Source organism: Lissotriton helveticus, chromosome 8 (assembly GCF_964261635.1).
Source record: "Lissotriton helveticus chromosome 8, aLisHel1.1, whole genome shotgun sequence".
NCBI classification, from domain to species: Eukaryota; Metazoa; Chordata; class Amphibia; order Caudata; family Salamandridae; genus Lissotriton; species Lissotriton helveticus.
The window spans coordinates 1,349,075,788-1,349,092,273 of NC_136069.1; the positions used below are offsets into that span (position 1 = coordinate 1,349,075,788).

Below are 16,486 nucleotides of genomic sequence, written 5' to 3' on the forward strand. Positions count from 1 at the left end.
TCTATGGAAATTCACAAGGGCATATTATCAAGCTCTTTGTCGCCGCTTTAGATTCAGTTTCCTGCTGCTAAAGCGGCGATAATGCTATTGACGTTCTTCGATATTATGGTGCTACATTATTAGCTACGGGGAAATCGCTTGCCTGCACCTGCGCACCCAGGGTGCTGCACCCCAGCCCCTTCCTCCGCACTGTGCTCAATTGTAGGTCCTGCACACCGAGGCTTCACTGCTCACTTCCACCACCGGTGTGTCCCACGACATGTTGTTGAAAGCTCCGAGCCCGGGGTAGGTTTGTACTGTAGGAGACCAGGTCTCCGGTCGGGGACGGTGTCTTGATACCACGATGGAAGGCGTCAGAATGCCCAGGGCATCTTTGTGGGGAGAGCTCCTGCTCCGCCCTTCTTGAGCCAATCAATTGAATGTCTGAAAAGGGAGAAATGATTTAATGGTGGAAACGTCTGGAGGTAAATGAAGGTTTATTTCAAGCTTGATAGAAAACAGGAGTTGAGTGCATCCTTTGTTTTTGAAGTACAATCTACCGAGTGTTAGTGGTAATCGTGGTTCAAAGAGGAGTTGGAGTGCTCGAGCATTCACAAGGTTAAATAATAATACGTTATACGAATGTTGATATAGAAAGGAACAGAGCGCATCCTAGAAGCATAATGTGCGCGTGTAATGCAGTGCCAGAAGGCTGTGTGCATGTACACTTAGTAACGAGCTAACTACAGTGCCCTAAAAGCCAAAGCCACGTGCCTGTAGGGCAGCGCTGCCCGCTCGCTCAGGCCAACAGTATGGTCCAGCAGGTCCTTAAAAGGAGACAAATGTGACTGAATGAGGTCAGAGATCACATCATTACGCACGGCAACATCGCTTTTTCCGCATGTGCGCACTCAGGGTGATGCACCCCACCCCTCCTGCAGCACAGTGCTCAACAGGTGTTTGTAGGGCAGCGCTGCTTCTGGCCTAGGCCTACAGTACGGTCCAGCAGGTCTTTAAAAGGAGGCAGAGATGAGACGGGGTCAGGTCAGAGATCACATCATTACTCACGGCAACATCGTTTGTTTGCACCTGCGCAGCCAGGGTGATGCACCCTTCCCCTCAAGCAACACCGCACTCAATTAAAGGCCCTGTTCACCCAGGCCGCTCTGCTTACCTGCTGTCATTGTTGTGTGAGCAAGCACTACGGGCAGCAGTGCTCACAATTCAGGTGAAGTGATGATTTCAGGATAGTGTATACCTCATGGATCCCTTTCGAAGACAACGGAGAGTAGAGCTCACAATTTAGAGCCAGTGTTGATTGCCAGGATGGTGTACACCTCATGGATCCCTTTTTTTTTAATTGTGCATTGTGATATGCGAGGTGGATATGGCCATATCACCTGAGGCAGTGTGGAAGAAGAGGGACGTGTTGCGTCGTGGTTATCTTATTTATATGTACGCAAAGTGGGCTGGGCGTGCGTACGCCAGGCCAGCGTAGGGGTGTGAATAATTATAATGGCAGGAAGTGTACCTATGTGTGTTTCTTTTGTAGTTTTGACCTCGCAGAGTGTGCAATTTACATTAGTGTAGCATGTGTCGGGAGGGCGGCAACTATCGCTAATGAGATGGTGTTTGAAAAGATTGAATGGTGAACATCACATGTCGTTGTCAAGGTTGAGGATCTGCGCAGACACGTATGTCAATGGTGTGCGGTATTATTGAAAGTGTTGCTATCGCGAAGCATACACATGTGAATGTGCTCGGATGGAGGAAGGATCAGCAGTGAGGCTACGTCATACACAGTGATAACGCTTATTACAGTCAAGCAATGCATGTCAAATGTGAATCTGAAAGTCACATATATAACACACTAGTATATTGGTAAAGCCTGTCAACAGAGCATACAGCAAAAGAAATCTACACATTGTTGTTTACTGTTTGTGACATGTGATCTAGGATGTGCACCCTGTTCGTGGCACCTGATACTTCTTTGAGCCACGAATAACCAGGCTGAAAGGGAGCACAATAATGTGCACACACACACACACACACACCAGGGGCATTGTGTAACACATATTTGTTTTTTGATGTATCGTTTGAGATGCATGGCGATCACATGTGAAAGGCTAATGTACAGACCATAAATATTCATCAAGATGATCGTTGCATGTTGTGTGTAGTATAAGATATGTGTACACAACAAAAAACCTTTTCAAAAAAGCTCTATAAGCAGAAGAGGTGTCTCATCAAACGTTGTAGAGAGAATGAGTAAAATGGGTGGGGTCGTCCACTGTTACAATGGGAAATGTTATGAAGCAATGAAATGCTTTTTTTTTTTTTTAAAGGTCACATGGCAATCGCGCACTGAGTGTGCAAGGAGGCCGCAACCGACGTGATTTCAACAAATATATTTATCATAATATAAGCTTATTACAGTTAGAAATATATAAATGTTTAAAATATTTTATATTATTGCTTGTTCTCATATACTGTTTAAAGTTATTTAGATATACTTTTGAGACAAAAAAAACTAAAACGGTTGGAATGGCGTACCTGGTGCGACACTATATGTCTGTGACACAACACAGGGCCTGGCAGCGTGTACTTGTCGCATACACATCGCGCAGTGGCGCGACCCCATACGTACATGATGTAACGTGTGGCTTGGTACTGTGTACCTGTCAGATACCAAAGTAGCAGCTGGGGTGACCTCATGCGTATATGATGTTACGTGGGATGAGGTGCCACGAAGTCATCAGATACGAAATGCGCATCATTTACGAGTTTAGCAACGTGGCGGATAGGATTTGCGTGGTGATGGTGCTTGGTACGCTACCGTTATTGGAGTGCAGTTTTCTCCTGCAAAAAAAAAATATATACATATTTTTTGGGGAAGATATAGAACATTACATAATGTTTAAAGTTAAAAAATAAAGAAGTATAATAGAGTTCCAAAATATTTTTAAAAATATAGGTTTTAGAACCATTAAAATATGTAATTAACATTTAAAAAACCTTTGAAATTCACTGAAAGAACCATTGGTTTCAGACACATTATAGTTAGGAATTAGCATTTAAAAAACCTTAAAAATTCACAAAACAAACATAGGTTTCAGGGACGTTATAGTTAGTAATTAGCATTTGAAAAACCTTAGAAATTCACTAAAAAACCATAGGTTTCAGGGACGTTATAGTTAGTTGAACTTTTGACTCATATAAAACCAGAGAAATTCACCTGTTATAGTTAGTTGAGCTAACTATAACTTGCGTGCCCGCAATGCACTGCTGATGATGTCACATGTTACATCACTAATGACATGGTCAGTGACATCACTGATGACATCACTGATGACATCTCAAATTACATCACTGATGACATCACTCATGACTTCATCCACGTGACAATCTCATGCACATATTGATGCTCTAATATAAACTTTGATATACCCATTCTAAAATGCAGACTACTATTTTTGAAAACGTACACAGAAGAATGTCATATGCTACATAGCACTCACTATTTTCTAGGTCTACACACACACATCCACTCACTTATACTTGTAGTTACTCATCAATGCAGGACTATAATATGCACTCATTCATCTATACATGTAGTCACACTCTGCCACTCATCCATAGAGTTACTCACACACCTAGTCAGTAAAGCAAAGAATCAATCACATACCCATTTAGTCATGTATACAGTTATACACACCAATTTCGTTATTTTTAGACATACCACATCACTTATTTATACAGATACTTACACATATTTACTGTCTTATACAGCCACTGATAGAAGCAGACACTTATTTATACACTCACTCTTCAAATAACTTACTCTCATGTATAGTCATTATTATACTCCAACACTCACATCTACTGCTTTAAAACATATGTAGTTACTCACAGATATACCATTGAGACATTTATTCACTCGCCAACACACCCATAGACACACTAACTCACTCATACAGCCCTTCGCAGATGCACTTTTTAATCCATACAACCACGGAATCACCCACTCAGACATCTATGCTAAGACTCATACACCCCCCACGCACCCACCCACACAGACACTCAGGGACTCATACAGATACTCAGACAACAAATCAATAACCTATATAGACACTCATGTAGTTATTCAGCAACCCATGCAGTTGCTTACACACCAACGGAGAGACTAATACAGACTTTTACACAGTTTAGTCACTAACCTATGCATTTAGTTAGACACGTTCAATCACTCACTTATACAGTCAGTCACGCACCTACTAAATAATCCCTTTAGGCATTTGTAAATGCATTCATTCTTCAATACACCTTGGCATATATATATTTTCTGCTGATAGCGCTGTTCCAGGCGCTTTTCTTGGGATCCTTGCTGCCTGTTGTTTTCTGCGGCCACAGCTCGCCCCATTTGGCTGGGGGCAGGTTTGTGACTGTTGTGAGAAGTTCGGAGCAGGGCTTGGGTGTGAGGCACTGCGGGGCTGCGAGCGTGTGCAGGGACTCCATTGCCCAGGAGTCCCTGCGTGACCCTGAAAGACCTTCCGGTCCGCTCTCCCCGTGGCCCGCCCACCGCCCACAGGAGGGTACTTTACCTCCTCTCGTCCATCAGCTCCCTGGGACGCCTTTTCTGCTGATAGCGCTGTTCCAGGCGCTTTTCTTGGGATCCTTGCTGCCTGTTGTTTTCTGCGGCCACAGCTCGCCCCATTTGGCTGGGGGCAGGTTCGTGACTGTTGTGAGGAGTTCGGAGCAGGGCTTGGGTGTGAGGCACTGCGGGGCTGCGAGCGTGTGCAGGGACTCCATTGCCCAGGAGTCCCTGCGTGACCCTGAAAGACCTTCCGGTCCGCTCTCCCCGTGGCCCGCCCATAACGGTCCCTATATCCAGGAACGGGACTCCCGCAGCGCGGGACGCAGCTCGGGGCGAAGACCGGGCTAAGAGCGGGCCGTTTGAGGCCGTTCGAGGTCTGAGCGGTCTGGTCTGGGCCCCTTCTCTTTCGCCCCAGCCTTGCCCTTCTTCTAACTGTCATTGGTCACCATTTCTGCTTAGGCTGGTAGTTTGTTGAAGTCCCTATGTGTACTCGTGTGACTCGCAATAGGGCGGCCAAGGGGGGGCTGGTCCACAATGGTCCTATGGACGATTTTATTACACGTACAAATATCGCCATAGACCAGGAAATTACCAAACTCCAAACTAGAGTGTCCCTCGACTTGGAAGCTGCAAGGAAGTTGTCACTCGAATTTGCTAATTCCAAGAAATCCTCCTTAGGGCACATAGCATCAGCCATCACCCCAAAGCGCGCACACATTCCACACTGCGTATCAACGATGGCTGTTGTTCACGACACTCCTGCTTTGCCTATCCCCTCGCCACCCTCGTGTCCATCACCTCTGCCCGGAAGTTCATCCATCCCCGAGGGTAGCCCTCAACATCCCCCCACTTCTACTTCCTATTCTTCAGATATTTCTGTTGCATCCACTTCCTATGGTAGACTCGATAGCATTCCGGCCAATCCGCAAAAAAGAAAACGTTCCCCTAGCTCAACTTCCCCACAGAAAAAGACCAAAAACCAGGGGGTCTCTAACGCCGGTAATATCCCAGCCGACGGTAGTCTGGGAATGCTCTATACTCTCCCGCAGGCTCCATGGTGCACCGATAACGTGGGGTTAGCACCTGCTGTCTCCAAAAGCATTCCACTATCTGATAGAGCTGATCTTGCCCTAAATGACCAGGAGGGGAGGGATAGGGAATTCATAGGAGTGGTTTGGGATACCCTGAAAAGTCTCTTATCTCCCCTGGATCTAAGACTCTCTCGAATCGAGAACCATCTCTTAGAGATGGAGAAAAGCATTATAGCCTTGGCTACATTTGGTCTGAGAGGTCTCGAACACCAGGGTTTGATAGAGAACAATATTGTTCCCCAGGCTCCTACCCCTTCCCCCACAGTGCCGCATGGCCCGACACTCATCCCTACTGCGCCTTGTCCCACTCAGCCTATCCCCAAACCACGCACTAAGAGAGTCGTCACCTCTAATCCGGCACCCCAGCCTAGGGTTAACACCCCAAACGCTTCCATCCCACAACCACACACCCGCACTAATATGGCTGTCCCGAGGAGACAGAATCCTAATAGCTCTAGTCTCCGCCCTTTCCAGGTCTTCCAAAATAAATCCTCCACTCGTTCTACTGGGGGTCCTCAAACCAAGAGCAATTTTCGAGGGGGATATATTGATCTCCCTCCTGAAGCCAATGATTATGTGGTGGTTTTGACGGGTGTGCCAGAGGCAGAGAATGGCCATCACGAATATCAGCATTCCTTACACAATAAGGTCATGCACTGGCTTAACACGTACAGACCGATCCCCAATGGCAGGAGGAGTAGAGTCAGTATGGTACGAAAAGTACCGTGGGTGGGCTCAACAAGGAAATCCATTCCCGGCGACTGCATAGTCGTGACGTTTGACGACTCTCTCACGGCTAATCACATCTGCGCCTGGGTGACTCAAGATGGGGGCTCCTCTATTGTGCCGAGGCCTTTGTCATTCTTTTATCCACCACGTGCTGCATACCCACATGGGGGCAATTGGTCCATGGTGCCCCAACAGCCCAGCTGGGGGTACTCTTCCAGGGAGCAAAATTCAACAAGAGGCTGGTTCGGGACTACAACTTCAAATAGGTTCGGCAGTCTTGAGGATGTTGACTGACTCCCAATGTCTCCTGCTCTGGTACCACCACCCCGACCTAAGGCCCCTGTGGTGGTAGCTGATACCTGTCCTCTGTTGTCCACCCTGGTTGTGACTAGTACTGCCCTTCCAGTCCAATTCAGGACTAAGGCTCCCCCTGTACAGGGCCCACCCAATTCTGACTATATTACTAGCAACCCCGCTATGGTGAGCGAGACAGCCGTTGCCTTGCCGCCACCCTTAGCTCCTTCCCAGTCTTCGTGGCCTGTCTGCTTCGATGCTGTTCCATCAGCCCTTGCCCCCCCGTCCTGCAATAGACCCGCAGGCAACTCCCAGCTTAAGATCTTAAGCTGGAATGTGGCAGGGCTTGCACGAAATTTCGATAAGCCAGACTGGAACTCCTTTGTGGAGCCCTTCGAGATTTGCCTCCTCCAAGAAACCTGGTGCTTGGAGCCCATGCACAGGGTGGGTTTTACGACGTACTCAGTACCAGCATCTAAACCTAAGGGCAGTAAAGGCCGCCCTTCTGGTGGCCTTCTTATTTGGGTGAGTATCACACTGGGGCTTACTATAAGACACATAAATACCCAATCCCCAGACCTCATGAGACTCACCATACAGTGCCCGGGGGGTAGGAACCTAGAAGTGTTTAATTTGTATTTTAGGGGGGCCAGGGGGGGGAATTCATCTTTATCTTTAACTGGAGTCGAAGAGGAGCTCAGTGGTTGCAACATTGACTCCTTGATTGTCCTGGCTGGGTATTTTAATTGCTGTTTGGCCAGTGAAGACATCTTGGACACCTGGGAAGACGATACTAAGAGAGGCATCCCTTTGCTTGCTTTGGCCCCAATTAAAAAATGGACTCAGAATGTTATTGATATTAATTCTCTCTGTTTAGAATATGACCTGAGGGCCACTAATGGCCGTTCTAAATCAGATACCAGGGGTGCGCACACCTTCAACAGGGTCGGCTACACCTCGAGAATAGATTATATACTGCTAAACCATAACTCATGGCAGTATTTCCAAGACATGGAAGTCCAGCAAACAATGGATAGTGACCATAACCCTTTGGTCCTATCACTTGCCCTTCCGTGGGAAGTAGGGAATTCATTATCGCCCAGTTCCAATTGGAAATCATCCCACGAAGTTGTTCCAAGTAATTGCGGCAGGCGATTAAAATGGGCAAAAGTCTCCGCGGACGAAATGAGAATGGCCCAAGCTGGGACCATAATGATGAAAGCTAAGTGCCTCTTGGGTGCGCTGGATTCCGATAATGCCGTTCTTACGACATTTACGGAGACCATCGCATCGCTCAGTGACCTGTTTATGGTTCCTCAGGGTAGGGCTAGGGCCACTCGGAAAGCTGTACATAGGGGTAGAGACCAATGGTACTCCCCCGCTTGTCGTGCAGCCAAAAGCGCACTTATCCGAGCGGTTGGTAGGAAAGATGCCGCTCAGATTTCACTCGCTAGGAAAAACTATAAAAAAGCCCTAGCAGTGGCAAAGGACACCCACGAAACAAACTTTTGGAGAGACCTAATGGACACCTGCTCCAGTAAGGACTCAAGGGGTTTCTGGGCCTTGCTTAGAGGAAGGGACAGGCCGGTCGACTCATTGCTGACATGTAACATCACAGGGGAGGCCTGGTTGGCTCATTTTTCCAAACTCTATTCTAACCCATTAGGGGCCATGGGCCTGATTAGGGGTCCCAGACACAGCATGCCGGAAGCTAGCATAGAGTTAGACCCCTCCTTTACACCCAAGGAGGTTGAAGTAGCGATCAGGTGCCTTGTGCCCAATAAGGCGGCAGGCCCAGATGGCGTCCCGGGCGACTTGCTCCGGACTAACCTGGAGGTGTGGAGTCTACTCATTACCCAACTCTTGAATGAGGCTATGAAGGGCGGAGGACTCCCAGATTCATGGAGGGGTGCGGAAGTCGTCCCTATTTTTAAAAAAGGCTGCAGAGACGACCCTGCCAACTACCGTCCCATAAGTCTGCTTGATTCCACCCAGAAGGTAGCAGGGAAGGTAGTCTTAGGGAGGATTTTGCAGTGGGCCGAGGAAAAGCAGGTCTTGTCTGACTTTCAGGCCGGTTTTAGAACAGGTACTGGCACGATTGAGCAGACATTTCGATTCCTAATGCTTTATTGGAAAGTGGTAAAACTGGGCAAAGGCAGTCTGTATCTCGCCTTTATAGATTTGCGGACTGCCTTTGACCTAGTCCCACGTAACCAATTGTGGGCCGTCCTTGAGGGCTTGGGCATGCCCTCGTACCTGCTCGCATTGATCATTAAATTCCACGAAAGCAATTTTGCTCAAGTTAGATGGGGCACGCAGGGTCAAAAAACACCTCGTATCTCTGTTGACAGGGGCGTCCGCCAGGGGTGTGTGCTAGCCCCCACTCTATTTTCACTATATCTAAACGGAGTGGTGGAGCATCTTCTTAAATTACCAGCAGATGCACCCTCCCTGGCGGGCAGGAAGATACCAACTCTCCTGTTCGCAGATGACACCCTGCTGATCTCGAAATCCCCGCTAGGCCTCCAAACATTGCTATCAAGGTTCCAGGGCTTTTGCGACTCCAGGGGCTTGGCTATTAACATCAGCAAAACCAAGTTCCTGGTGCTGAATCCCCCTAGGAAGTCAGTACACCCCCCAACCCTTGATTCAGTCCCACTAGAAAGGGTAAGGGAATTCGATTATTTAGGCATACGGCTCTGTGACTCTATGAGTTGGAAGGCACATCATAAAAAAATTATTCTGACGCATAGGAGGGTCACAGGTGCGTTATTAAAAGAACATCGTGCCTCTCCCCTAAAACCTATTGGGGTGATACTAGATATCTATAGGGCAAAAGCTGTGAGTGCGGCGTTGTATGGGGCAGAGCTGTGGGGCACCCAGAAATTTGATACTCTGTCCCAGCTTGAGAATAAATTCCTCAAAGACCTAATGAGGCTCCCCCATAGCTCTCCCACTCTCCCTCTCTTACTTGACACAGGCACACGCTCCATAGCCGAGCAGTCAAAGCTACGCCCTCTATTATCATGGGCCCGCATTTGGAATGTCCCTGAACTCTCAAGCTATGCAGACGCACTATGTGAACTCCTCGCAACCCCGGGGTGGTCCAAAATCGGCTGGCTCATGGAAGTAAAGCGCCTCCTTTTCGATCTGGGCCTGGGAGACGCTTGGGTCAATAGATCTTCACCACCTAAACAACTGCTAAAGAAAATATTTTGGTCATGGGTGGAAAATGAGAGAGTGAGCCACCCCAATCTTTGTAGATCTGCTGCTGAGTTTTTGGTTATTAAAGATTCCCTCTTTAGAGAACCCTACCTGGATGTGATCTCCAACCCTTTGAAAGGGCACTGTATTTTAAATTCAGGGTTGGAGTTTTGCCCCTTTGTACATGGACAGCGAACTGGAAACCACCCTGGCAAACCATAGCAACCTGCCCTTTCTGTGCTAACAGGGATGAATCCATTGCCCACTTAATGTTTGAGTGTTCAGCGTATGCTGCCCCACGCCGCAGATGGCTGAAACCTCTTTGCCTGAAGCTGGGCACTCGGTCACATGCGGAGGCCTTACAGATGTTAAGATCAGACACTCACCCCTTCATTGCTTGTGGCCTGGCAAAATTCTTGGGATGGGCTTGGAGGATAAGATCTGAGAGGAAAATGCTCCTCCAGTAAGGTTATCTATCCTGATTCCTCTGGTTTTAGCCATTCGATGTTGTGTCCTTTTGCCTCTTCTTAAGGATGGTTTATTATTGTATGTTGTATAAATGTCTTTTAGCTGGCTGATCTGCACAAATGTTGTACACATTATACTGTTTGTTTTTGATCTGCACCTTATGTATTAATGGTCGAACTGCATAATTGCTTTATATTTTATAATTGTTTTTACACTGTAATGCTTTTAAGAAATGAGAAATATTTCGAAATAAAGCTATACAACAACAATATATATATATATGTATATATATATATATATATATATATATATATATATATAACATATTTATCTTTACAGAAACACACATTCACTGGATGATGTCATGAGTAATGTCATCATTGATGTCATTTGAGATATAACAGGCGAATTTCTCTGGTTTTTTATGAGTCAAATGTTCAACTAACTATAACGTCCCTGAAACCTATTTGTTTTTTTGTGAATAAATATATATATATATATGTGTGTGTGTGTATTCACTGAAAAAAATAAAGGTCAAAGTAACACAAGTTATAGTTAGGTGAATATATCAGTGACCACATTAACTTTTTGAGCTAAAAAAACTGCAGAACTTCACCAGTTGAAATTGGCAGAGCTAGTTAAAACATGCACACTGCCATACACTGCTGATGACCTCAAATATTAGATCACTCATTACATGTTCTATGACATCTCAAATGACATCATTAATAACATCACTGATGACATCATCCAGCTTCTTTTTTACACATTACTCTATGAACTATTGTGGCATTAGAGGCCTGAAAGTAAGTACAAAATAGCACCGAATGATATGAATCTTTATTAACCACTTCGGCGCTCATGACGAGCTCAGCTCATCATGACTTGTGCCGCTCGCACGCTGATGACGAGCTGAGCTCGTCATGTAACGCGCGTTTTTTAAAAACGCCGCGTACAGCGGGAAAAGCTGCCGCACGCATGCGGTTAATGCCATCACTGATACAACTGCAACACAAAAAGATGATGGACGGAATGTTGAAGATTGTCAAACATTCACCCCCAGTCACAGATCTGGGTTTAATCCATCGTAATTTTGCTCACCACGCCACCCCAGTTCAGACTATGATTTCCATATGCAAATCTGTCTAGACCATGTGCCTCATTGGAACAGTCCAGACCGAACTGCCAGGCCATTACATAACTAAGTGGAATGGCCAATGTAGTAGTCTGATGTATTAATACCCTATTTAACTTTTTCAATGGTTTTCGTGCAGCAATGTTCCTTGTATGATGTACAGTTATGTCACCTGCCTTGTGTGTCTGAAATACATATCTGTGATCCCTGTTTTTAGATCATGCCACACACCAATCTCATGTGCATGCAATGGCCTTGGCCTGGTCATTTGACAATTATAGGTTCTGGACATAGTCCTCAACCGTAAAGGGTGCACAAAGGGCACCCTTATAATGACATTGTGGGTTTCATGTGTGGAGTGCAGTGGTGGCAGCGTACCATGGTTGATGACTTATAGTGTCCGTTTTGTACATGCGAGACATGAATGCACTCTTACAGGCCCATTTATATGACGTTACGCTGCTCACAATGAACCCAGAACCCTGAATGTGAGAGCCTGTGCATTGTGCCTGTGTGCTAGATGTGATAGTGTGCCATGCATGAGTGATAGAGGTCTGCAGGTTCAATTTTGGCAGCTCACATCCCGACCAGAGTACAATACGGAAGAGATCTTGCTTTCTGTAGACAGCACATGCATACTGCTGGCTTCTCCTAGATGGGATGGGTGAACACCAGCCACTTTGGTGAGGAAAGAGGCAACAGGCTTTCCTTAGAAGTACCAGGGACCTCCCTGATACATTAGACTGTAAATTACTCTGACTTCAGCTGCCATTAGGTATATGGCAGGGCTTACAGGGTGAAGCCTGCAATATCTGTTGTTAGCTATAGGAGCCATTTGAAGAGGCAGAGATTCTTGCCGTTCTTCCTGACCTCTGTGAGGTGGATTCAGTCTGCTGCCACCTCTTTGTACTTCTGTGGTTGGCACTCCACCTGGAGACTTTCCTGCTGGGCAGTGCATCCTGGCAGACAGAGGCCAGGCCCGGAATGTGGCCTGGCTAGGACATATAAAATGGGAACTGACCCAAATTGGTTCCAAGGAAGCAGACCTGGAATACGAATCCTCTGTCTGTGAAACTGGTATAAAGATGTGAGCTCAAAATCCATTGTTGTTCTTTGTTATGGTCTTCTACAGAAGAGGGGCTACTCTGCAGAGTTCTCAGGTACTCCTAAACATCCAACAATTGGTGTTGCACTGACATCCATCTCCCTAGAGGCAAAGCAACATCCCCAGATGTTTGTTCTGAAGTTGTAATTACTGGACTGTCCGGGTTGCAAAGATATCTTACCTGTGAACAAGCGAAGGAAGCATCAGCCCTGCAGTAGGAGCGGTTCTTGGAAGGGACTGCTGTAACTGACCCTGGTGTAGGGTCCATCTGACAAAGTTTCACAAAGCAAATGCGCAAAAAGGCTCATGGTACTTCTGGATCAGGCAGTTCAACCATCATCATTTATCTCCGTTGTAGTTGCCACTCAACTGGGCTGTGTTGCCCATTTGAATGGCCTGAACGAAGCTCAGATAATCACCTGGTGGTGGCCCGTGAGCCCCACATGAGGATTGTGTGACTGCGGAATTGCCAAGTGTGTCGTTGGGTCGGACCTGTCTGTATGATTAAGTGACCCGAGAGGTAACCTGGGAGCTCCTTGTGATGAATCAAGGTCATTGCTTCGAGACACAATGTACCGAACATAGTGCCGGACTTCTACCATGCTTAAGAATCGACATCTGTGGAAATGTGGCTGTTGTGCTGAAGAAGAAGAGCCAAGTACTTACCAGCATGTTGGAATGAGCCGCGTCGTGAATCAAGTGCTCACAGGAGCACTGATGTGAGCTGCGCCGTGAATCAAGTACCCACCAAACACTGGAATGATCAAACTACCACGTGTTGCCACTGAGATCATGCTGCCTCAGGAGGGCCAAACAAGGCACATTGATGCTGCTAGCCACTTGAATGGGCCTTGGTGGGAGAGACTAAGTGCTCAGACTGGATCAAAAGTGGGGGGAGTACAAGCTGAATCCACCAGTCTACTTCAAACACTGAACCTCGATGTGAACTCAGAGTCAGGAGGACCCACAAGAGGCAGGAGGAGAGCTCGTTGACAGAAAGCCCCGATCGCACAAAGGCTTACACCTGTGAACTGAGTATTCGTGCATTATTGATTGTGTAGTGTAATTCTGTTTTATGTGCAATAAATTACTTACATGTACTACAAAGTGAAGCACTGGGCCGGACATTGATCTTATTATACTTCTAGTTATTGGTGGGTATCGATTCTTGAGCCTGAGTTATTCCCATACTAACCTCTCTGAGAAGCCTATGACTGCTCGCCCTCGCTATTACTGAGAACCAAGTGCCAAAGGATTGTCCTTGGCTCAGTTTCCAGAACTGTAGGAGGGCAGGCCCTGCAAGAGAAGTGGTAAAAGACTTCAACCTCCACAGTTGGGGCCTGGTAACCCTTGTTTGCCCCAAGGCCTCCCGAAAGGGTTCTGACAAACATTCTTAGTTTGCTTTGATCAGTTATAAATGTTAATGAATGTCCTCATGTGCCATACTTATGTTGACCTAGAGTACATTGTAGTTTCCTTTGTAATATATGTTTATAACTATTATTTCTCCATTCTACTTCGATGATACATAAGCAGATCAAAGTAGGCCTTTCTTTCCCTGAATTTTAAACATTTTGTTTAAAAAAATGTTTTCCTAAAATTGCCTTAATATTTTTCACTTGGTTGTTTATATCGTGGTTGACACAACAAAAGGGCTTTATGGCTTATGTTTTGTATCCTCAGAGACCATCGTGTTTTGATATTCTCTCAGATGACCCGAATGTTGGATATTCTACAAGACTACTTGGAATACAGAGGTAAACTTTGTTTGTTTTCAAAAACATTTTAAGGTCAAAACTTGCACACCATTCAGTTTAAATGCATTGTAGTAAATTAGGGATTCAAGTCAGGTAAAATTCTGTTTAAGCCATTGCTAACGGAAGTCAAAGTCCTTTAACCAAGTGTGTTTTTCTCCCTATGCCAGTGTTCTGTATGTTGAATCTTCATGTCTTTCAACACCTACTACCTTTGTGTTTGTCATCACACAATGATAGTCTAATAAGGAGATGTAAGAGTGCTTCCCTATGATGTTTTTTAACCTGCTATAAAACATTCAGAAACCTTCAAGCCACATAGTGACTTCTCATAGTGGGTAATAACTTGTTTTGGTGAACAGCAGTAGTCCCATGGACTTCAGTCACTCCTGAAATCTACTTTATAAAGGATGTGGGAGTTTCTGTGTATTTTGGCGAATTCGCCTTAGTCTGTGGGAAAGCCTAGATTCTATCTTAAAATAAGATTGTATGTACTGGTTTTGTATTGAGTGCATATATAGGCTTTACCTGCTCTGTCAAATTAGCATCCATGCACTTTCAGGTGTATCGTGTTCAAGATCCCCCCACCATTTTTTTGTGTATGTTAGATGCTGTACCAGGATGCTTTTGTCTGGTGCTTTTTGTTTAGTCCCCTGTATAATTAAGACACCTCCTGTGCTGCATCCCCTGCCGAATACATAATGTTGGACCTGGCCCACTCTCCCCAAAGTCGTCGCCCTTTATCCTCCACTTTTATGCTGAAATTTTTTTTGTTGGCTTTAGAGCTCTGTACACTTTCCTATTTCTAACCAGTGCCAAAGTGCTTGTGCTCACTCCCCTAAACATGGTTTCTTAGGCTTACACCTCATTGACATATTGAGTTTACCTTAAGTCCCTTATAGAATGGTATACTATATACCCAGGAGCTGTAAATTAAATGCTACTTGTGGGCCTGCAGCACTTGTTGTGCCACCTTCTTAAATAACACCTTAACACATGCCCCAGACTTTCCATTGCAGCCTGAATGCAGTTTTAAATTGCCATATCAACTTGGTTTTATTGCCAAGCTCTAAACACTCCTTTTGTTATATAGGTCACTACTAAAGTAGGCCTTGGTATCCCATAGGGCAGTGTGCTTTGTAATTGAAAGGTTGGACATGTACGTTTTAGTTTTACATGTCCTAGTAGTAAAAACCTCCTAAATTAGTTTTTTACTACTGTGAGGCTTACCTCTTCCATAGGATAACATTGGAGAGTCCATATCACATTTAATAATTGTAATTTCCAATTGGGAGCAGGCAGTTGGTCATTTCTGGTGTCTTTGGAATGGTAATGAAAACCCTATTTAATGCTAAAGTTGGGTTTTTGATTCCAATTTTGAAAATGCCACTTTTAGAAAGTTGGAATTCTCCTAACCTTAGCCCTTTTGTGCCTGCAGCCTTCCTTGGGACACGTGACTGGGTGTAATTGACAGACTTTGTGAATTCCTCCCAGACAGTCGCACAATAGAGGGATTAGGTGTGCCTACATGGGCCATCTGCTGGCAGGATGGGGGTGGGGGAGCAAGCTGAACAGCGACTTGCAACTGAATAAGGAGTGCTCTGCCTTCATACAAATGGCCTATCGCCTCCACATTGTCCCTGCAGCCACCGTGGATCCAGGGTATGGAAATCAGTAAATTCCACGTACTTCAAACACATTGTCTAGAAACATCTCCCACCTTCCAGAAAGAAGACACCAGGGTATAAAAATAGGACCTCAAACACCAACTCTTCAGTTCACTATTGGAACTGCGGACGGACTTTCCGAGGACTGCTTGCTGCTTTTACCTGCTGTGCATGCTGCAAGCCTGCTTTTCTGTACCTGGAAGGACTGCTATGTTGCCTGGAGCCTGCCTTGAACCTTCAGAGGCCAGCCCTGCTGTAGAGCCCTGCATCTCTGCCTGAACTCTGGACTACCTATGTGACTCCAAGGGCTAGTTTGCTGGTCTCCTGTTCCACAGGGACACAAAAGGTTCCGACCATCTTGAAACCACAGCTGAACCTAGCCTGAGTAAGTCCTGAACCCCCAGGTGGTGTCCCACCAGTTCTGGACACTTGGTTGTAGTGCTGAAGGTGCCCAGACTGCCAAATC

At 45.9% G+C, this 16,486-nt stretch overlaps 1 protein-coding gene across 2 annotated transcripts in view; it reads left to right on the plus strand.

Annotated features, from left to right (window-relative positions):
• The window catches only part of CHD1L (chromodomain helicase DNA binding protein 1 like), a 296,369-nt gene that overhangs the window by 99,708 nt on the left and 180,175 nt on the right, over nucleotides 1-16,486 (plus strand). For both annotated transcript variants that reach the window (XM_078658336.1, XM_078658337.1), the window contains exon 11: nucleotides 14,283-14,356. In XM_078658336.1, the coding sequence (XP_078514462.1) occupies nucleotides 14,283-14,356 (74 nt within the window). The remainder of the gene's footprint in view (nucleotides 1-14,282; nucleotides 14,357-16,486) is intronic.